The sequence below is a fragment of the Cyprinus carpio genome, chromosome B9 (genome assembly GCF_018340385.1).
Source record: "Cyprinus carpio isolate SPL01 chromosome B9, ASM1834038v1, whole genome shotgun sequence".
Taxonomy (NCBI): domain Eukaryota; kingdom Metazoa; phylum Chordata; class Actinopteri; order Cypriniformes; family Cyprinidae; genus Cyprinus; species Cyprinus carpio.
This window is the reverse complement of record NC_056605.1, coordinates 12,165,423-12,188,856: the sequence shown is the minus strand read 5'-3', so window position 1 is coordinate 12,188,856 and position 23,434 is coordinate 12,165,423. Positions and strand designations below refer to the sequence as shown.

Genomic DNA, 23,434 nt, shown 5'->3' with positions numbered 1-23,434 from the left:
ATGGTGCCTTGGTGAACATTAAAACTTTCAAAAACATTGAAAAATATAAATTATTCCAAACCTTTCACTGGCAGTGTATTCTCTGAAAATAATTCTTGTTTCTCAGGTTTTTTTTTTTTAACTATTACTGGAGAGCATAATTCAAATATTAATTGAAACAATGAATCTTTTTTTTTCCAGTATGTTGTTTATCCTTATTATTATTGTTATCATCATTTGCAGCAGTGAACTTACTCAGGAAGGTTCTAATTAATTATATGTAAAGGGCTTTTATAAATTTCTTGTGTAGAAATGCTTGGCCGGTGTGAAACATTCCTAAAATTCCCATCCAATACTTGTCTAGTTAAATCAGTGCTAAATCAGCATCTCTCCACAGCGTGAAAGAGAACAGATGCAGAGGTCGAGCGAGGCCTGACACATGCTGAGAGTGACAGACGGACTTAACTAATTGGTCTAAACAGACAAGGTGACCATTACACATGCTTGAGTCTGCACGGCCTGATGGGTCCACTTACAGAAGCAGGACAGATGTGTTGTGAAGTTCAACCTACATGTCCTCTCTCTCTCTCTCTCTTTCACACACACACACACACACACACACACACACACACACACACACACCCCTTTCCTCTCCCACCATTCCGTGTTAGTGTTTATGACCACACATACTAAAATGTAGGGCCAAGTTCCACAGGGCAAAGATGTGTGTTTTATATAGAAAACACTAAAAGCGAAAACAAGCTGAGATCACGAACGAGAGCTTCGGGGAGGAGATGTGGAGGGTGTGCGTGTGAGACTCTGGGCTCCTGCGGGTGTCCTGCAGAGATATCTTATACCTGCCAATCGTTCGCGGGCTTTTTTACTGCTCGTGGTTTCTCCGCCCCAAACCCAAGTCGTTTTACTGTTTTCTATTTTATGTTACTTGCTGTTGACCTTTTTTTCCTCCTCCAAGCCAACTTTTATGTGACATTACGGTTTTTTAGAGTGCGGTTGTCTGAGTCTTGTTCTGTCAGACAGATCGTTTCAGTTTTTGTTGCTGTTGTTTTGGTTTGTTTGGCAAAAACTGAGGTCATTTGGAAGTTATGACATAAGGTAGGTTTTAGCGTTATGCGAGGAATACCATCTCACCATTTCAAGTGAGGTGCTACGCCTTTGACCAGCCAAATCACAGAGGACTAACTTTATTATCCATGAAACCATTACAGGATAGTTCATGGCAAACTTTCACAACGTGAAAGAGATTCCAGCTAATATGTACTAGTAGTGTTGTGCCCCCTGCTGGTGAAGCACATTGCATTTTCCTGAAAAAAAAAAAAAAAAAACCCTGAACAGTCACCATGATGACAAGAAGTTTCCCACTTTTCTCATTTTATCAATATCATGCTTTTGATCCTCTAAGTATTTGTATGACTCAGAGTGACACGTGAGTCTGCACTATTGCTGAGTCATAATTAATAGCTCTTAAGCATGGGGTCTCTGATGGACAATAGGGCCTCAGAAATGGTTAGAATGCGGAGAATGTTATGCATGCAGCAGGATTGGGGGGAAAGCCTACTGTAGCATATATGATATGCAAATTTCTAAGGCCTCCAAATTAATAACTGGATCAAAACTTTGCTGTTAAACTTGTTGCACACAAAAAGCTATGTCCCTCTTGATTGACAGTCCTCCTTTCAGGTCATTGTACATGGCCTAGTGCTGTGAAATCTTTACTGTTTGTTTATAAAGTGTATATAAGAATAACTTTTATATTGATAGACATTTTTAACAAGTTTTATTTTTTCACATTCTCACTGTATAAATGAGCCATAAAAGCCTGATGTGATGCTCAACAAATATGATGCTCAACAAAAACACACATATGCAAACTATATTGTAGGCTATTATATTTTGTCTAAACGTTTATTTTCCTGAATGTGTCAGGCTTTACAGGCGTAAATACTTAAGTTAAATGAAAAATGTTGAAAATGCTGGATGGTTAAACGGCCAACGCTATTATAATGTGAAATATTAAAATATGTTCCATATTTTTGTTTCAAATGTCTCAAATAGACAATTATTTGTTGTGAAGTGAGTTTCTGAACAACATTTACATTTATATATATATATATATTATATATATATATATATTTATATTTATATTTTAATACATTTATTATTATATTTAATTTAATGTTTTAATATTTTTATTAAATTGAATGACCATACACACTATCCTACATCTGGCATATTTAATGACATCAATATCAATTTGAAAGCAATTTTATTGGTTGGATTGCTTGAAATAATACTTTGGATTGCCAAAATACCAACACACACAAAATAAAAACAAAAATTAAAATTGTGATCAAAACAGTGTGCTGCAACTTATTCCCAGTAACAGCTGCATTTGACCTTTATTTAAATTTAATCAACTATTTTCACAGTTTCATGATTATACATGCATCTCCAAGGTTAAAGAAATCGAAATAATAATGCTTTACATGATTTTCAGACAGCATTCGCGTTACTTAAATCTGTACAATGAGACTTTTGTGACCCTCCGAGCTTTCCGTCGTTCCCACAACAAACTTCAAGTTGAGTCGCGAGCTTTCACCTATTATAGAAATCAGAGGCGGACAGTCATTCTCCCGTAAGCTACTGCAGGATGTTACGTTTCACTAAAAACAGTGTGCACAGTTTTGTAAATACGTTACGGTTATTGAACTTAAAACGGGCTTAACTACTTTCTGTTTACTCTCTTGGGCGGTTTTAATGTATCGGAAGCTGAATTTCGATACAAATCTCGTGTGTGTTTGTAGTAAGGGCGTGTGTCAGTTAACGTACTTTCGCTTGTGAAGTCCTTTCTAAATCACTATTTTATGTCATTTAGATGCTGGAATGGCCGTAACACCGTCTGAAATGGATTAAATCATGCTGATGGAGGAACAGAGCTGGTGTGTACTCATTTCTATTATAATGTGTTACTATTTGAAAGTGCTTTACAAACCGGCATGCTGTTATTTTCCCTTCCATTTGAACGCATAATGAATTTTGAAGAATGTTTACCCAGCTCTTTGCATGAGTTATTCATGCACGTTCAAAAATGAATGTGTTTGTTCCAGCTCTGGAGAAGAGGAGGACTCTAGAGAGAAAGGTGTGCTCTACAGATGGCAGGGCTATTCCTGCAGGGTGACCCCGGAGAGACTGCTGCTGGCCAGGCCAGTGCTTCATGCTGCACTGGGGACTTCACATGGACTTCTGCTGACAGAAGGTCAGAAGCAAGCCGTAAATGAAGATGAAATGACCGCATAATTCAGTTGCATACTGTTGTAGTCAAGAGTTTACATGCACCTTGCAGAATCTGGGAAATCTGGGATGTCAAAAAAATAATAAGAAGAAGGATCTTAAAAATTGCATGTTTTTGTTAGTACTGTATGATTTTTTTTTAGATCCATCTTTTCACCGTGAGGACAATTGAGGCACTCATCATAACACAACAGTCGCAAAAGTTTTGGTCATTCACTGAAGCTCATGAAAGTAACATCAGGGTAATTTTTCTTATTTTGCCTTTTGGGAAACATGTAAGTTTCTTGTTTGGCTTCTGTAAGCCAGTATTAAAAATATTCGCTTTAATAAGAATAAGAAAAATGTACATCTTCATCTTTTTAAAAGTTTACAGATTCTGCAAGGTGTATGTAACTCATACGTCATAGGATAAAATTTATCTTTAATATTTTTTCCATTTAATTTATTCCTCTGAGATATATAAGTTGAGTTTTTGTTTTGCAACAAATCAGTAAAATTTTACATTTTCATGGCTGTGTTTCACCCTCTCTGTGACCCCTTAAATAGGTTGTTTTAATCTGCAGGAAATTGTATTTTCTCATTAATTTTCTGTTTAATTTAATTGAATATATTTATTTAGTATTAGTACCAATCCTTCTTCCTGACTGATCTGACTGAAGACAGTATTGTATAATTATCAAGCATGTTTCTCTCTCAGATGGGCGTGTGTATAGTTTTGGGGAGCAGCCGTGGAAACGAGTCGAATCTCAGCCTGCTGGCCCTGTTATAGAAAGCGTCCTGAGCGGTCAGCGTGTGATCTCTGTGTCCGCGGGCAGCTATCACTGTTCTGCTCTAACGGAGGATGGCCTCATCCACATGTGGGGGGAGAACTCTCATGGCCAGTGTGGCATCTCTGGAATGGACCAGGTACCCAGTCCCACTCCCGTTAATGTGGTGGATGGCGAGATCCATCCTCCGCAACTGGTCCGAGTCCTGAATGTAGCATGCGGAGCGCAGCACACTCTGGCCCTGTCAAGAAAGCATGAGGTGTGGGCATGGGGTAGTGGCTGCCAGTTGGGACTAGTCACCAATATATTCCCGGTATGGAAACCCCAGAAGGTGGAGCATCTTGTAGGAAGATATGTGGTTCAGATCGCTTGTGGTGGGTTTCACAGCCTGGCTCTGGTTCAGATTCTTTCTCCCCCAGAGGACAGTCAGCAAGCTCGGGAAAGATGTGGGCAGTGTAAGCAGAGCCTTTACACTATGACCGACAAAGATGACCATGTTATCATATCTGATGATCATTACTGCCCACTTGGAGTGGAACTGACTGATTCTAAAGAAGGTCGAAGGTCAGGACAGAGTTCTCCAGCCCAGACACCAAAAAGCAAAAACTCCTCACCCCACTTCGAAGTATCCCCATTGACCTTGAAGAACATCTGCGAAGACCCAGGTTTTTCAGTCGGATCTCAGCAAAATACAACAAGCCCGGAGTCTCAACCAGTCCCTGCTTCATCTGAAACCGGACATGCGTGTCTACGACGAACCAAAAGCAATCCCTACCCTGATGAGCAAGCTCTGACAGACTACCTCAAAAGAATTTCAGACCAGATCCTCGCTGAGCAGGCCGAGGCCGCCTCTCTGGGAGGTTCCCATCCTCCGAGCCGTCAGTCCTCACTTACATGTCCTTTCCGATCAGACGAAAGTGATGAGCTTACTCTACGTCCCTCTTCACCAACACTGAGTAGAACTGATATCATACACAGACAACGCTGTGCATCAGATACTGTCACGGACCGGAAACACTCTCTTCATTTAATACCGACACTGGATTCTACTTCTGATGATTCTTCACAGCACTCAAGTGTGGATGGAGGCGTTTGCATCAGTGACCACGTAATTATTAATGGATGTTTATTTGAGCCCTGTGAGGAGGGAGGAGAGGCAGCTGGATTGGACTTCTGTCCAGCAGATCCTCTTCAAGGCAAGAAAAGCACCAGTCTTACGGACATCACATTAGTGGATGCTGAAGCACGTAATCGCAGAGGGTCTTTACCTGGCTTCTCTCCAGGTATTGTGAACCTCAAAGTTTATTTGAAAAATATGTTTATAAAATATTAAAACGGGGGCTACAACATTTTATTCATTCTTCATGTGTGTTGTCTTAATCAACCAATCAGGGCTTGACAATAAGTTGTTTTCTTCTAAAGTTTAGATTTTAGTGGCCCAGCCAACATTTTCACTTGCTAATCATCACAAAATATGACTTTTGTTTTTAGTTGGGCATTAGCCAGATATTATGGATATTATTATAGAAATTATTGAGAAATGAGCAGAATTTGCACAACCAATGTAGAAATGCAAGAGAAAAAAAAAAAACATTTAAATTTGCAAAATAAATACATGTAAATTTTTCAGTAGCCATGCAGTGAATTTACGTCAACTGGCTTCAGCTTGCCATCCATATTGTTGAGCAATTGTAAGAACATTATGTGACCTTGGAGCACAAAACCAGTCATAAGGGTCAATTTTTTAAATAGATATTTATACATCAAGCTGCATAAATAACCTTTCCATTGATGTATGTTTTATTAGGATAGGACAATATTTGGCTGAGATACAACTATTTGAAAATCTGGAATCTGAGGGTGCAAAAATTCTAAATACTGAGAAAATCGCCTTTTAAGTTGTCAAAATGAAGTTCTTAGCATTGCATATTACTAATTAAAAATTAGTTTTTCACAAATTCAACAAATAAAACCTAGCTACTAAATTCATGGAACATGATCTTTACTTAATATCTTAATGATTTTTGGCATGAAAGAAAAATGTATAATTTTGACCCATACAGTGAATTGTTGGCTATTGCCACAAATATACCCCGGTGACTTAAGACTGGTTTTGTGCTCAAGGGTCACATATGACCTGGCAAACCCTATGTACTTTATCTTGGTACTTTAACTTGCTACTATTTGAATCTTGGTAACCCCCTTTTATAAAAAACACTTTCACTTGCAGAAGAAATGAGTCATGGATGACTGCACACAGGGTATTTCTACAATGGCAACGGTTACTGAAAGCTTTACTTTTGCATGATGCTGCATCCATGATCATAGTTCGAAAAGCACTGTCATATTAGTCAGCGAGACAAAAAGTTACCAAGTGCACTTTTAATTGATAGTTCACCCAAAAGTGAACATAGTGTCATCATTTACTCACCCACAGTGTAAATATACATTTACTGAGTAATATTAATTAACTACATGTACTTACTATATATGTATATGTAGGGTTAGGATTAGGGTTTAGTTTAGTGTTACTTGCATGTAATTATGCATAATTTATTGTTATTATAGTACATGTAACGTGTAACAAGGACACCTTAAAATAAAGTGTTACTGCTTGCTTTATTCTTTAGAAAACAAAATAAGGTTTGGAAACAACATGAGGGTGAGTAAAGGATTACAGAATTATTATTTTGGGGTAAACTCTCCCTTTAAAAACTTAAGGTTCTAGAAATTCAGTTTATTTAGTTGGTTATTTGCATGAACTTCATGAAGATAATTTTTAATACGCTGTTTAATTTCAGTGTCGCTTTCTGGCAGTCATCGAACCAACCGTTTAAGAGCTGTAGTAGGTACCTCAGAATCCAGAAATCTCCTTCCTTCCCTCTACACCGAGGTGTGGAGTTGGGGGAGGGGCCAGGAAGGTCAGCTAGGTCATGGAGACTATTTGCCCAGGTACATTAGAGCCCTCATAAACACTTAAGTGTTTTGTTTATGTTTAACTGTTCATGTCTTTGACCACAGTGCATGACTGGAAAAATATTTTGGTTTTCCACCTGCAGGTTACAACCTCTCTGCATCAAGAGCTTAAGTAAAAAGGAAGTTGTCAAGATCACTGCTGGAGCAAATCACTCATTGGCACTGACAGCTCAATGCCAGGTAGATAATCATTTTTAATAGTTTAACGATTAGTATGTAGTTATAGTATAATTATTTTTTCTATTCTCTTCCGTCACCTCTTCCTCATAACAATTAATGTGTATTTCTTCTCTCTCACAGGTTTATTCCTGGGGAAGTGACAAGTTTGGACAGCTGGGTCGTATAAATGCTCCTAGCACAGTTCCTAATCTCGCCATGGTAATTTTTTTGATGATATGCAATCACTTTTTCTGCACTCCTTCCCTTTTAAGGCATACAGTTCCCTGTATAAAAATGAATGTGCTTTTGTGTGACGATAGACTTCTGAGGGTATCCGTGTGTGGGACGTGGCAGCGGGGCAAACGCACACTTTGCTGCTGGCTGATGGAGAGCGTTATCAGCCCATACTGTACTACAGCGGAGAGCAGGTGCTGGAGAGCACTGACGGCGCTCATCCCCTCTCCGGGACCTACACCCAGACGCCCACCCTTCTGCCTTTCTGCATGAATGTTCGTACAGACCGTTGACAGTTGACAGTTTATTCTGTTGATACAGTTATTTATTTTTACTGTGTGTAGGCTGTTAGCAAAATAACATCCACATGTATTAGTGTTACACAGTTAAACTTATAAATTATCTGAAGCCATCCTGCTTCACTCTAGATTGTTGTACATGGAGTACACCATTACAATACATAGCACAAAATCAGTGACGAAGAAAAGGGAAAAAAATAATATTAATGATTATATATTTTTTTAAATAAAATATCCAAAAATAAAACAGACATTCCAAAATACATCTAAAAGTAAAACTACTTTTTAGTTACACTATTTGTTGTATTTTTGTTAATAAATCTAAAAGAAAATTGCAGTCTTAGATGCAAAACTAAATGAAATTAAGCTAAGTGAAATGTTGCTGTCAAGTGAAATTAATTGAACTACTAAAAATAACTAAATTAAATAAAACCAGTGCTGTCAAATACTGTGTGTGTATATATATATATATATATATATATATATATATATATATGTATATATATATATATATATATATATATATATATGTGTATATATATATATATATATATGTGTATATATATATATATATATATGTGTATATATATATATATATATAATGTATATGTATGTATGTAAACAAAAACTTTTATTTTGGATGCGATTAATCATTTGACAGCACTAAATAAACTAATGCTTACACTGAAATAAAAACTAAATAAAGGTATTTGTAAATATTTTTTAAAAGCAATGTAATACAAAATTCAAAAACATAGCAAAATTACAACTACAAATTAAAAAAAATTTAAACCATAATATATATATAAAAATTGAATTCAAAATGTATAGTATATAAACAATGAATTTAAACTGCTTTAGATACACTTGAATGCATAATTTTTCCAGCAAGTATCAGTGATTGGTTAATGTATAATGTAATGGAAGGTAATCACATTCATTTTAATATTTGTGATTTACTGTTTTATGTAAAGCCACAATTTACTCTAATTTGTCTGTGTCCTTTGTTTAGATTGGCTATGTGAGTAAAGTGTTTGGGGGAGGACTGAATTGTTTGGCTTTGGCCGATCAAAACGCAATGGGTTTCATAGCTACAATCCATGAACTGGCGTCAGCAGAGAGGAAATTCTACTGCACCCTCAGTAAGGTGAAGAGCGAAATCCTGAGCCCCCTTCTAGCCCGTGGTATGTAACAGATTGTTTTACTTATTGCACATTTAGTTTTGAATTTGTGGATTGTTACTGTTTTTTTGATATTGTTTGTACCCACTCTGTTGTAATGTAGCAAGTTTGGCCTTGTCTCTGGGTCAGTCCTCCATGTTGCTGTTTCAAGAGATGGCTGGTAGTTTCAGCAAGATTTGCCATCTGACAGGACAGCACTCGGTATCCCTCACCAACTTCCTGCAGCGAGGCAAAGTGATCAAAACACTGGTCTTGATCAAGAGCACAGACATTTTCATGGACACATATAAAGAGTAAGTATCCAAACTCAAGAAACGTTAACATCTTTTTTATATTTTCAAATCTCTGTAATAACATCAGTGATGATGTTTGTCCTCAGGTACAGCGATCCAGTAGGAAACTTTCTTGTTATGGGAGGATTCCAGTCATTGCTGAAGCCCTCACAGTGCGTTGTCGTACTCATTAATGTGTCATCTATGGGCATCATTTTAATATATGCAAATAATATATTTGGTCATGCATGATCTGTTTCTTCAGAGAATGCTTTGGGAAGAAACTGGAGCTGATACAGACTCTGCTAGACTCCAAGGAGAAGAATGCATCACCCTATGATCTGTTAGTCAACTTGTTTTATATGCCCTTGCAGCACCTGCATGGGTATAACAGATTACTTCTGAAACTAGCCCACTGCTTTGAAGTGGTAAGAAAATGATTTTCATTATGCTCTTTAAAGGAATGAAAGTGGCATAAAAACACATGCCATAATCTTTTCTTTTTTAGAACACAGAGGAATATGATTGGATTCAAAATGGCTGCTCCAAATATGAAGCTTTAGCTCGCCTTGTCAGCAAGCAGAGAAGAGATGCTGAGGCCACTTTCAATTTCTGGAAGAACTTCAAAGGGAAGAATTCGGTATGGTGCAGAATGTGAATAGTTAAGATAGTTGCAGTCCTGGTCACTGTGCAGCTCCCATAGCTGTTGTTTTTGTTGGATAGCAACATGCTTTTGTATATGAAGGACTATGTGCATTACTGTTTAAAAGTTTTGGGTAGGACATATTTTTATTTTTTGTATGTTTTGGAAAGAAGTCTCTGTTTAATCAAAAGTACAATAAAACAGAAATATTGGGATATATAATTGCAATTTAAAATAGAAATATTGTAAAATATTATTTGATTGATATATATATATATATATATATTAAAATGGAATTTATTCCTGTATTGGCAAAGCTGAATTTGCAGCAGCCATTACTCTAGTCTTAAGTGTCACATGATCATTTGATGCTTAAGATATATTTCTTATTAATTATCAATTTTAAAAGCAGTTGTGCTGCTTAATATTTTTTGGAAACTGTTTAACAGTTTTCAGGATTCTTTGTTGAATAGAAATTTCAAAACAATAGCATTTATTTGAAACTGAAATCTTTTATAACATCAGTTTTGATTAATGCACCCTTGCTGAATAAAACTATTAATTCCTTTATAAAAACTTACTGACCCCAAACTTTTATACACTATATCCTCCAACTCTGTTGTATTTTTATTTCCCAATAACGTCAGTTTGCTTCTGTCTTGCTGCATGTCTTGTTCTTTGATTCAGTTCACAATAGTTAGGTGTGCTGTCTAACATTTTAATGTATTACAAACCTTTCTGTGCAGTAAGATTGGAAAATTAGCTTGTTTGCCCAGCAGCCATTTTAAATGTTTCCATTCAAATGCAAAAAAGAATTCATTTGTAAAATGAAGTTGAGTGAACACAAAAAGCATATGAAGTTTTGACAGCCGATACTTTGAGCATTCACATAACAAAATTCTTAGCGTGAAAACACCCTCATGAATGAGTGCATGTTAAGAGTACTTGCAGTATGGATTTGAGCAGTAACGATCTACTAAGATCCAGGCAAGTAGCAAATTAGATGAACTTTTCATTCTTACCACATATTTTGTCTTTACTAAGCAGCATTTTTGGGTCAATCCGAGAATTGTTTTAATAAACAACTAATAATAGGAAATGTTGGCCTGCTGTAGTGGTTCACTCATAATGCAGTATAATCCGCCACTGTGAAAAAGTAGCAGCGTTTGGCTGGTGTTCATTTCCCTCCCTGGCCGCAGCACTTGTGACTGTATACAGTAAACTACTTCCACTGTATAATGTGGTTGAGTTGACCTAGTTACTGTTTCCTGTAATGAAGTTGAATTACGAGCTTACTCAGCGTGCTGCAAGACTAAATAGTCTCAGATATGACCACGTAAGTTTCAGATACATTTTAGTTTATGTGGAAACCTGTGTGTGGCCGGCTGGATTCATGTGCACACGTCATGTGTCTCTATGTGTGCCGTTCTCTTTACCTGACCTTCTCTTTCTCAGGAATCCCTGCGTAAGCCATCTCGTCGTCTGGTTTGTGAGAGCAGTAATAAAGCTCTGACGTTACAGAACGCTGGAAGATTCTCTGCCAGCTGGTTCATCCTCTTCAGTGATGTGCTGGTTCATGCACAGGTTAATTCATTTTAACACAAGATTTACCACCCTGTAAATTTCATTACACTCATTTCACATTTTATTCATGTTTTTTTTATTGTCTTCATTCATTCAGGGAACTATTCCATCAAAGAAGCTTGTGAGTATTGTGTGTTTAAATTCCTGCCTTCACAGAAGCAGTGTATACTTTAGGGCTTGACTTAAAATGTCCACGTGGAAATTGTTGTTTGATGAAAGTTTCCCATGCTAAGGCCTCTTCGTTTCTCCCTTCTGAATCATCAGCTGACATATTTTACTTTTTTTTTTTTTTTTTTTTGCTTCTAATTGAAGTTCATTATTCTGCCAATGAAAGATGCATGTGGAGTCATGCTATATTGTAATCAGATTAGTAGAAAGAGTGGGCATCAGAGATGAAAATGTGAATGTTAAACTTTGCTTTAACATGGAATTTTTATATACTAACTATACGGTGCCCAATAAACTTGTTTAAAACCGATCAGTGCATTGAAGACGTGGCCTGGTAGATAGTGTGCATGTTCCAATGTGAGTTCAAGTCTTGCTTGTGTAATCTGCAACACATTCTCCCTGTCAGTATTTTCTTTTTTTTTTTTTTTTTTTTTTCAAAATATTTGTATTGTTTTGTTGCATTGCTAACTAAAACTACTATACTGTTAAATAAAGCTTAAGTGAAATATAAATGTTAGATGAAAAATAAAATAATAAAATTACTAAAACTAATATAAAAATACAGCCATATAGAAATATTTACAAACAAACCCCAATATAAATGACAGATGCACATAACAAAATTATTAAAATGAAAACTGAAAATATTAAGAGAAAAGCTAGTATTAATAAATGCTATAATAGTATATAAATAATTCTAGTGCTGCATCTGTAAAATGGCAGAAAACCAGAAATGGAATTCAAAAATAATAGTTAGGGCAACTTATAAGACATAATTTTGATCCTAGTTTTAAACACTGAAGCTCCATTAATTTAAACTTAAAAAAATATATCATTTGTTGTTTTCGAGCGTGTGTGTGTGGGGGGGGGGGGTGATGATGATGCAATGATGATGATGATGTGGTTACAAAATATAGATGTCCAATCGGAAATAGTTTTTAAAATCAGACTAAGGAAAGGTTTTTTTTTTTTTTTTTTTTTTTTTTTTTATTATATATTTAGAAAAATTACAAGTGCCCATTTTTTTGTAAGTGGTAGGTTTAGGGGTAGGGTAAGTGGATAGAATATAAGGTCTGTACAGTATAAATGTCTATGTAGAATCATCATAGAACCAAAAAAACCCATTGTGTGTGTGTATTTGTTTGTCAGGTATGCTGGCATATGCTATTGCCTCTTATTGCTTTGTGGTTTTTGAAACTTGAACTTTCTATGTTCTGCTGTGAAGTTTTCTTTGCATGCTTGGTTGGTTTGTGTTTCTTCTTGGTCTAAATTCACCAGTGGTTTGAAAATGGCAATAACATTTAAATGTTTCAATTCCTCCCTTGTCTTCACAGTTTTTCACAATGACTAACCACTCACACTACTCGGAGGCGCTCTACTTTACCCATATACTATCATATCATGCCATAGCACATCATATTGTTCTGTTTCATTGCATATTTTTTATTTCCTTAAAATGAAAGGGATCTTCTTAACTGCTGATTTCTGCCTGTAGTTGTAGTAATCTGTTGGGTGTGGTTTCCCTTGTGCAAGAGTGCATGTCATTTTTGATGTAGTTACATGGGTGTGTGTTTGTGTGAAAGGGTGGATGAAGCTCCTTGAGGAACAGACAGTGTTTTTTTTTCTTTCAAGCAAACCTGTTTTATTCACAAATTAGATGTTTTTAAATGTTTTTCATGAATCTGCAGCAGCAGAGCAGAGGCTTTAGTTTTATTTCCTTCTTAATATACTGTAGATGTGGGAGTGGTTTGCATATAATGTAACTGATTAAATTCTCTCTTTGTGTTTCTACAGTTCTCATCTCATTACGTCTATCCACTTGCTACACTCTGGGTGGAGCCCATCTCAGATGAAAGTGTGGGCCAGTAAGTTATCCATCTTAACATCTTTTATCTTTCATTTTCAGTTTTAGTTCATTTTAATGTAGTTTAGTTTAGCAAATGACAATTCATTAAATATTAAATGGTCTGGAATGGTCAACCCATCAATCAATGAAAAACATTTCTGCCCCAATTTAAACTATGACTGTCATTACTAGACATGGCCTTAAGCTGACCACACCTGAAGATAACTTTGTTGTTCTGGCAGCATCCCCTCTGGAAAAGGTAATGCTCTTGATGCAGTAGGCATTTGGTTGAGAAGTTGTTCTGTTGTGCGTTAATTCTGCCATCCACTGGCTTTCTGGTAGGGGAAGTGGCTGAGAGCCATTAACCAGGCCATTGAGGACGTGCTTGCTTTAGGCCTGAATGGAAGGACACGTGTGTCTAGAAGCAGCCAAAAAGGTGAACCACCTGTTTCACGCACGTCTACCTACACTTTCAGCAAAGAGGGCAGACTCAAAGATGCCACGTATGAGGGCCGCTGGCTGTCAGGCAAACCTTACGGCAAGTGAGTGCATGCCCATAATGACTGTTTGTATTCACACTCTATACAATAAAAAACATTCTTTCAAAACTTGCTGTTAATCACTTAAGTAGGAAGTAGGGCTGGTATGCATTTGTATTTTTTCAGGGAACACCGGTCGTAGACCTGCCTAATGTGCAAAAACCTTTTTTTTTTCTTTCTTTCTTTGAATCCACTGTGGAGCCTGTTGAATTAACTGTGGTTCACATGTACCTGTACCTTCTGTTTTTTTCTTTAATAGAGGGACTCTGAAGTGGCCAGATGGGACAGTTTACTGTGGCACATTCAAGAACGGTTTGGAAGATGGGTCAGTATGCACAGTTTAAGATTAACATACATACCCGTGTTTGCAGATTCTTTGTTATACACTAGCATTTTTTTTTTTTCAAAGAAATTAATATTTTTTTGCAACGATGAATGATAGATAGACATTTATAGTGTTTGCAAAGACTTCTGTTATTAATAAATGCTGTTGTTTTGATCTTGCTATTCATCAATTATTCTGATAAAATAAATTAAATGACAATTTCCATATAAAAATATAAAAAAAGAAATTAAGCAGCACAACTGTTTTCAACACTGGTAATAATGAAAAAATGACTCCAGAGCACCAAATCAACCCATTAGATTGATCATGTGACACTGAAGACTGGAGTAATGACAGCTGAAAATTCAGCCTTAATATCACAGGAATAAATAAAGATTAAGATTCTAATAACAAAACAGTTATTTTAAATTGTAATAATATTTCACAAAATGACTGTTCACTGTATCTTGATAAAATAATTGCAGCCTTGGTGAGAATAACCATTTCTCTTTTCTTTGTAGATTTGGAGATTTTATGACGCCCAACACAACCTTAAACAAGTTTGAGCGTTACCAAGGTCACTGGAAGGAGGGGAAAATACATGGCTTTGGCACATTTTGGTAATTATGTAAATGTGTATATTAAAAAGGTCTTTGAATCATTATCAGTTAATGGGGGACCCTGAATATCTTAAATTGCTATAGTTGCCATCTAGTACCTTGCCCATGGTCTGATTGTGGTCTTTGCAGGTATGCTTCAGGTGAGGTATACGAGGGCTCATTCAGGGACAACGTGTGTCATGGTCACGGCATGTTACGGAGTGGAAAGTTAGCCTCTCCTTCCTCCAGTAGTGTGTTTGTGGGTCAGTGGGTTCAAGGCAAGAGAACAGGCTATGGGGTGTGTGATGACTTCAGCAGGTACGTTCATTGTAGTTACCGAATTTGAGATTTTAAACATCCTCCAGTACAATTTCATTCACTTGTTTTTATATCTCCCAGAGGAGAGAAATACATGGGAATGTGGCTCGATGACCAGCGTCATGGAGTCGGAGTCGTTATAACTCAGTTTGGATTGTATTATGAAGGAAACTTCTGTAATAACAAGATGATGGTCAGTTGAGATGTTATTATATGCCTGTATTGAAGTGCCTGTAATGTGCTTATATTAAATATACACTTCTTTAGCTGATGGGCACTAGATACTGTGTGTACTGTTATTTGAGCAACTTACTATGTCTTTTGTCTGATGTAGGGCAATGGGTCTCTTCTCTGTGATGATGACACAGTCTTTGAGGGCGAGTTTTCAGAGGACTGGACTCTCTGCGGAAAGGTGTCTTTGAAATAATTTGACCGTTTTCTATCACAGTAAATCTATAGAAACTATTTGTGATTTGTGCACGTGAATGCTTCTGTGTATCTGAATCTCCTGTGGTTTTATGGATGTGAAGGCGTTCTTTTCATGGCTAATGGTGACTCTTTGGATGGGGTCTTTGACGGTCACTGGGGAGATGGTCTAAGAGTGGCTGGAACTTTTACAAAACCCTTTGAAGCTTTGAGGAGAGAAAGAAAGATACCGTAAGTGTGTCATGGTTCATGAATGATGTTTTGGCCTACTGTATATTTCTTTGTATTTTGTAATCTGTGTTTGTGTGTAGTGTGGCTGGTCAACACGCAGTGCCTGCAGAAGACAAGTGGAAGGCAGTGTTTGATGAGTGCTGGAGCCGATTAGGCTGTGAAGCTCCTGGTGAAGGAGTGCATGAGAAAGCCTGGGAGAACATTGCCGTTGCGCTCACTGCCAGACACAGACAACAGAGATATCGGTATGTACACAGACACACACACAGAACAATGAGCGAGTAAAGGTTGAAAATGTAGAAAATGCTTTATACTCTGCAACATATGTGACCCTGGAGCACAAAACCAGTCTTAAGTCGCTGGGGTATATTTTTAGCAATATCCAATAAAACATTGTATGGGTCAAGATTATCGATTTTTCTTTTTTTTTTTTTTTTAAATCATTAAGATATTAAGTAAAGATCATGTTCCATGAAGATATTTTGTAAATTTCCTACCGTTAATATATCAAAACTTTTGATTAGTAATATGCATTTCTAAGAACTTAATTTGGGCAACTTTAAAGGTCATTTTCTCAGTATTTAGATTTTTTTGCACCCTCAGATTCCAGATTTCCAAATAGATATATCTCGGCCAAATATTGTCCTATCCTAACAAACCATACATCAATGGAAAACTTATTTATTCAGCTATCGTTAAGGGTTTAATGTTACACTCCAGGGCTTCTTTTTTTTACATTAAATAACAAATACTAATTCAATAGTTCACCCAACTGGAACTTTGGTACACAAAAGACAATACTTCTTTGTTTGCATGCACATGAATGTAAGTGAACAGAGCATGAAGAAGTCATCAGTGATGTATGTTTGTCTTTAGTCCAGAGGAGCTGAGCCGATCTCAAACTAAGATGCTGGACAGTCTTGAGGTGATTCCTCAACATGTGGGCCCTGTTACTGCAGACTCCTACAACAACATCCGTCGGTATCTCTTGAAGGTGAGATGTTCAAAGGCTTATTAACACCAAGTCTGCACAGCTGTACAGATGCATCAAAAAGCATTGCAGTCTGGAGCATCCAATAAGATACAAAATATCAATCCAATTGGCATCTGCAAACAGATTATGCTTGAGATTTTTCCAGAACTAATTTACTTTTCTAAGCCATGTTTGCAATGACACCAACTGGTGTGAAGGGGATTTTTAGTAAAGAGACCTGACTTATATTTAGATCACAGATGTCTTAGCACAATAACCACAGGTGGCCACAAAGTGTCTGTAAAATAGTCTTCATCTTGATTTTGATATTGTAAGATGCATGATTTTTATTTAAAATAAATGCAATTTGGTTTAATAATTTCTTACATAATGCAGTTATTCTACTGTACTAACTCCCTTTAGGCCTGTGATACCCCTCATCACCCTCTGGGCTGGCTGCTGGAGACCCTTGTGACTGTGTACAGGATGACCTATGTTGGTGTGGGCTCTAATAGACGCCTCCTACAGCAGGCAGTGGAGGAGATCCAGTCGTACCTAACGCGCATATTTCAAATAGTCAGGTAACACTTCTCCTGCTTCAATATGATTTACCAGAAACCTTTAGTGCTTTAAAAGCCAGCGGAGCATTTTGCAAAGTTCATAGGAAGCATTTGACTTGTTGTGAAGGTTCTGTTCTTCTTTTAGTTTTACTTCTTCATTACTTAATGAACTCAGCTAAATGTAATCATCTGTTCTGTTCATTTAATTACAGTCTCAGAGACCACTGCATACTTGATATTCCTTATAACCTTATAATGTGTTACAAATATGTGCCGCAGGTTTCTGTTCCCTGGTCTCCCTGAGGATGGAGGTTTTATTTTGGATACTTCTAATTCCTCAGATGAGGGCACAGAGTCTCTTAACAGCAGTACACATTCAGAGACACCACAGCAGGGGTAAGACAGCATCACTGTGACTCAACTACTGTTTTGTTGTTTCTGATTTTTGCACTTTTTAGATGCATTACATTAAGTTTTAGTTTACTCCAATCAATCTATTTACCTATCATCTGTTTGTATGTATATATAGATAGAGCTAACAGAAAAACAGTAAAAGCGGTATCATTGTTAAATATTACTAGAGTTTAAAATAAGTAGATTTCTATTTTAATATATTTTGCAATGTAATTTAAATTCATTAGTCATTACTCCAGTCTTCAGTATCACATGATCCTTCAGAAATCATTTAAATATGCTGATTTGCTCCTCAGAAAACATTATTATTATCAATGTTAGAAACAGTTTTGCTGCTTAATATTTTTGTGGAAACCATGATAATTTTTTTCAGGATTTTTGATAAATAGAAAGTTCAAAGGAGCAGCATTTATTTGGGGGGAAAAAAAATCTTTAGTAACATTGTACATCTCTTTACTGTAACTTTTGACCATTTTAATGGATCCTTGCTGAATAAAAGTATTCAATTCGCTTGAATACTAAATCACTCTTAGCACAGAAGATAAATAGATATACAAATATATAGTTACTTTCTGAAAGTATAACAGTCTTGTGTTGTGTGTGCTGCAGTTGGATAGTGAGCAGTTCAAGTCTTCTGCTGCCGGTGTTGCTGCCGAGGCTTTACCCTCCTCTCTTCACCCTCTACACACTAGAGAAAGAGAGAGAGGAAGAGGTGTACTGGAGCTGTGTGTTAAGACTCAACAAGCAGCCTGATCTTGCTCTTCTAGCTTTCCTTGGAGTACAGCAGTAAGTGACAATAGTAACAGTACCATATGAAATATTATTCTTTTACAGCGTTTATGATGCAGTTATACTAGCCCTTAAAAGTAGTTGGAGACTTGAGTCATTACAGTTGATGGAAAATATCAAACTAACTGGAATTCATTTTAAACATACAGTACAAAAATAGGTTTTTCAAATAGAACATCATGAAAATATCATGAAAAGAAGTTTGGCTGATGAAACAATGGATATATTTGATATATGATATTTGGACACCAAAATATCATGTCCTTAGTAATTAATTAGAAGGCATTGCAAAAATGCATTAGTAGTCAATCCACTGTCACAATTCGCAGTAGTCAGTCAATACTTTCTTTGAAGACTGTATTTATAATGCAGTGCATTCATACAGGCATTTATAAGAGTATTCTTACTTCATTATAATGCCTGCGTAGTGCCTTATGAAAATAATAAAAAAACACATGTATGTATCATCTCATGAAAAATCGTTATGACCGTTTTAATATGTTACAATACTGACCTATTTGTGGTTATAACTTTAAAGAGTATGATGAATTATAACACTTAATAAACCCCATGTTATATCCACTTAACTTATAATGGAGTATAGTTTGCTTATTTGTAATGTATTGTAAGTCCCTTATCTTGACAAAGTCTTCTTGTAATCCAAAAGGCTTTATAATGTGGGCATAATCATTTCAAAGTGTTTATTGATTTTAGTAAAGTAACCAAGGCTTTGTCTGTTCTTAAACAGCCATAAGTTACTATGAGGTGGTTATAAGACATTAAACATGAAAAATGTCAAGACATGAGACTCATAATACATTGTAACCATGGGAACTTGGATATAATGTGTTAATCATTTGTTAAAAGTAATAATTCACTTAAAAATTATGACCAGTATTAAAATTTATTATAACTTGTTACGATTATTCATGAGATCATACAAAATGTTTTTATAAGGCATTATGCATGCAAAAGGCAATATTATATTTGCTATGTTTAATATTTCATAAGCGTGCAAATTTCGTGCTTTTCGTACTTTTCGTGGCCCCTGCATATACAGGAATGACCAATCAAAGCCCCAGTCCAGGAAGGCAGTGGTTTTTATAATGTTGAGTTGAATGTCTTTTTATTTTCCAGAAAGTTCTGCCCAGTTTCTATCTCTGTATTGGGAGAGAAAAAGCAGGTAAAACTTTATTTCTAAGAAAATAATCAGTAATGACACTGTTGGTAAAATATAACTTTGTTTCAATTGATTTTAATGGACAGGTCTTGCCTTGTACTAAAGACGCCTGCTTTGCAACTGCTGTTGAAACCCTGCAACAGATCAGGTAAAGATAATCATGTGTGTAACAAAGGCAGAAAACAACAACAGGAACACATCATTAGCAATCTCCTTTTTACTTTTATTTTTGCTTCTACAGCACGGCATTCACTCCCTCAGACAAGTTGCAGGTGATACAGCTGACCTTTGAGGAGATCACCCAGGACATGCAGGCTCTGCTTGGGCAAGATTTTCTGTGGTGCATGGATGACCTCTTTCCAATCTTCCTCTATGTGGTGCTCCGCGCACGGTACTATTATAAACCTTTCACTGCTTATGGACTTATTGCCAATAAAGTTTTCAGTTAAAACATTAATGTATGTGCAGTTTGTCTGCCCACGTAAAGAACCTGTCGCTTGTGAATGTGTAGGATCAGAAACCTGGGCTCTGAAGTGAGTCTGATAGAGGACCTTACAGACCCCACTCTACAGCTGGGACAGCTTGGATTCATGTTGACAACTCTCAAAGTGAGAATGAATTATTTTTTTTTTTCATACAACTTTAGGGACTAGTAACATTATTGCTTTTAAAATCATAAGGTTATGTCATTAGAATATCAGTTTTACCTTTATTTTTTAAGATTAGGCTTGTTAAATTCTTAGTTTGAAAGCTTAATGTAAATTTCTGAACTTGAATCTGAATAATAAATGTATGAATTGACCTCTTTTAAAGTATTTAAAGGGGTCATCGGATGCCCATTTTCCACAAGTTGATATGATTCTTTAGGGTCTTAATGAAAAGTCTATTACATAGTTTGGTTAAAATTTCTCAATGGTAGTGTAAAACTTTTTACCCTGTCGAAAAATGGCTCTTTTCAGAGCAAGCTGTTTTCTTGCATGTCGCTTTAAATGCAAATGAGCTTTGCTGACTCCGCCCCCTCTTCCTAGCCGCTCTGTAAACTTTAGCCGCATTCATCATGAAACTTGACCACTAGCATAATATTATGAAAGGTGATTTGCAAAGATTCATTTAAAGCGTTATACTCATTTCTTCTGTTGGTGAAGCTGGATCACGAATGATTGCGCCAATATAAACGCATTTAGGTAGATTGTGGGTGCATTCACTTCAGAAACAAACCCAATCCACTGCGTCTTCAGCGGCTCGGATGTCAGGAGTAAATGAGGACTGCTATGTTCATTATAACATCCAACAACAAAACACCTCAAACGCTTAGGAGTCATTCTTGTCTACATCTGCTCTGGCTGTGAAATAATGGCGGATTGATGACAGCTCACTCAGGGCGGGTCTAAGGTAAAACACCAGTCCAGTCTGTGCTGAAACGCCACTGTCAATCAAACTATCGTGGGAGGGGCTCTGAGATCGGCTCGATTTGATAAAGGGGAAATGATTTTAGGAGATTATAAAAAAAAACACTGGGTGGATCTTTATCTTTATAGGGTGGTTGTGTACACACTGCCAACACACATTACAGTTCAAACTATTTGAAAAAATGCATGTCGCATCTGATGACCCCTTTAGGGATTTGATGAATTTTTAGGATAATCTCATCACTCACAATCACTGGTCCGCTTTCATTCTCTTCCATGTTTTACTTTAATCTCTTTCTGGCTGTTTATCTCTGCCCTTAGGCTTGCTACAACCAGATTCAGCTTGAGAAGACGACATAGGAGGGGGTGGTTTGTGAGCAGTGCAGCCACAGCTTTGCCAAGTTGCGCACAGTCTTACGGAGTAGGTGCCATTTAAATAGACACGGATTACAGGTCAAGTCAAGATGTGCTTATTTAGTTCACGTCTCAAAAATAAGCTCACTTTCCACTCATCTCTCTTAAGCATTGTTCTACAGAGATTACTTAAATTGTTATAACTGTTGAGACTTTCACATTGACCATTTGACTGACAGTAAAACATGTTGAAGAAACATGTACATTTCAACACCCACCTGGGCAGAAAAGAGACTTTTTCTGTTTTATACAAGATAGCAGAATAAGCACTCTGCATGTGTCACTAAGGTTATTACATGCAATTTCGGTAATAACTGACACTCGTTACTATATTTATAATATTCTGTATCAATCTGTTTCTGGCTTTTGTACTTATACTCAAATATCAAAGCTTACAGAAAAAACAATGAGGGGTTTTAATGAATTCTCTCGGATTGACGGTGACTATAACAAATACATTCACCCTGTATAGGAATACAGTAATAAACTAAAACCACCCTTATTTATATAAGCAACAGCAATAAATTTAAAATATTTTGCTATAGAAAACCCATACCTATACTACTGTTTAAACATTTGGGGTCAGTAAGTATTTTATTTTTTATTTAAAAAAAAAAAAGTCATGCTTAACAATGCAGCATGTATTTGATCAACATACAGCAAAAAAGTAATATTATTTCAATTTAATATTATTTCAATTTAAAATAACTTTTCTGTTATGTAATTTATTTCTGCTATACAAAGCTGAAATTTTATTACTCCAGTCTTCAGTCACATGATCCTTCAGAAATCATTCTAATATGCTGATTTGCTGCTTACAAAATATTTATTATTATTAAAAGTGCTGAAAACAGTTATGCTGTTTAATATTTTGTGCATACTGTTGAAAATTTCTGTCACTTTTAATCAATTTATTGCATCCTTGCTGAATAAAAGTTTTAATTTCTTTCAAAATTCCTTACTGATCCCAAACATTTGAACTGTAGTGTACAAAAAATATCCTTCTTAAGGAACTTGCTTCATTATCACTGGCTTTAGGAAATTCCCTAAAATGAGTCAGGCTTTCCAGTGCTTTTTAAGAGAGAGAGATTCAAGGACAGCATGTGATATTTAGTTAATTTGCACTGTTGTAAAGCAGTGGCATCAGTTTCTAAAAAACGTAGCTTGTTACTGCAAAAGCTTTGAAAATAGTTACTGTCACCCTACTGAAAAATGTAAACAAGTTCATAGTATCGTTACTTTTAACTTGTAATCAATACTAAAAAAAAAACTAAAGCTGCATCCCTAGTAATAAGTACAATACATATTAAGTCACTTGATTTATTTACAATAAACACAAAATACAGATTTGCAGTGTTTACAAAAACAATTTAATTAACCCACTACATATAAAGGTAACATAAACTGCAAAAAAATTAATTTTTTACTTAGTGTTACTGAAGCCCCTACATGTAAAGTCAAACAATATTGTGTTGTATTTTAAAATTTACCTGTATATTCCATCTGTGTCACTTTGAATCACCATGAAAATTTTGAGAAGTGGTTTCCTATTCAGCATGACAGCATGCCGACATGAAACTTTTTTACTGTATGAAATTTGATTTAGTTGAAATTATATAATCTAGTCTTATCAAGCTGTACCAGAGTGAATTTAAGATATTTTTAGAACTAATACACTGAAGACTAAAGTAATATTTTTTTTTACGCCTGTTTGCCGTTGACTGAAAATGTGGCATTCAACACTATGCAAAAAGGGAGTAAAAATGTAAATGGCAGGGCCCCTAAAGGACCTCAGCATTTAGTATTTTGCACTGGAAAAAGTAGCAATAGTCTTTGCATT

At 36.1% G+C, this 23,434-nt stretch overlaps 1 protein-coding gene across 1 annotated transcript; it reads left to right on the top strand.

Moving 5' to 3' along the window:
• The first annotated feature begins 2,542 nt into the window (after positions 1-2,542).
• als2a (alsin Rho guanine nucleotide exchange factor ALS2 a) lies at positions 2,543-22,373 on the top strand. The gene is made up of 34 exons (XM_042730987.1): positions 2,543-2,632; positions 2,873-2,936; positions 3,105-3,253; positions 3,986-5,338; positions 6,857-7,007; positions 7,115-7,211; positions 7,332-7,409; positions 7,511-7,699; positions 8,736-8,907; positions 9,008-9,197; positions 9,284-9,349; positions 9,442-9,604; positions 9,685-9,816; positions 11,275-11,403; positions 11,501-11,524; positions 13,366-13,436; positions 13,610-13,676; positions 13,760-13,959; positions 14,216-14,281; positions 14,803-14,901; positions 15,031-15,198; positions 15,280-15,391; positions 15,533-15,610; positions 15,728-15,855; positions 15,936-16,100; positions 16,732-16,849; positions 17,252-17,409; positions 17,668-17,784; positions 18,412-18,588; positions 19,729-19,774; positions 19,858-19,919; positions 20,013-20,162; positions 20,283-20,379; positions 21,502-22,373. The coding sequence occupies exons 2-34, from the start codon at positions 2,914-2,916 to the stop codon at positions 21,538-21,540; spliced, it is 5,034 nt and encodes a 1,677-aa protein (XP_042586921.1). The 5' UTR covers positions 2,543-2,632; positions 2,873-2,913; the 3' UTR covers positions 21,541-22,373.
• Positions 22,374-23,434: the final 1,061 nt, after the last annotated feature.

What these genes read in the sequence shown, in the direction of transcription:
- als2a (XM_042730987.1), top strand. Translation starts at nt 2,914, where the DNA reads ATGCTGATGGAGGAACAGAGCTG. An exon ending in ATGTGCTGGTTCATGCACAG is followed by an intron (nt 11,404 to 11,500) that starts GTTAATTCATTT and finishes TCATTCATTCAG; the next exon opens with GGAACTATTCCATCAAAGAA. An exon ending in AAGAACGGTTTGGAAGATGG is followed by an intron (nt 14,282 to 14,802) that starts GTCAGTATGCAC and finishes TTTTCTTTGTAG; the next exon opens with ATTTGGAGATTTTATGACGC.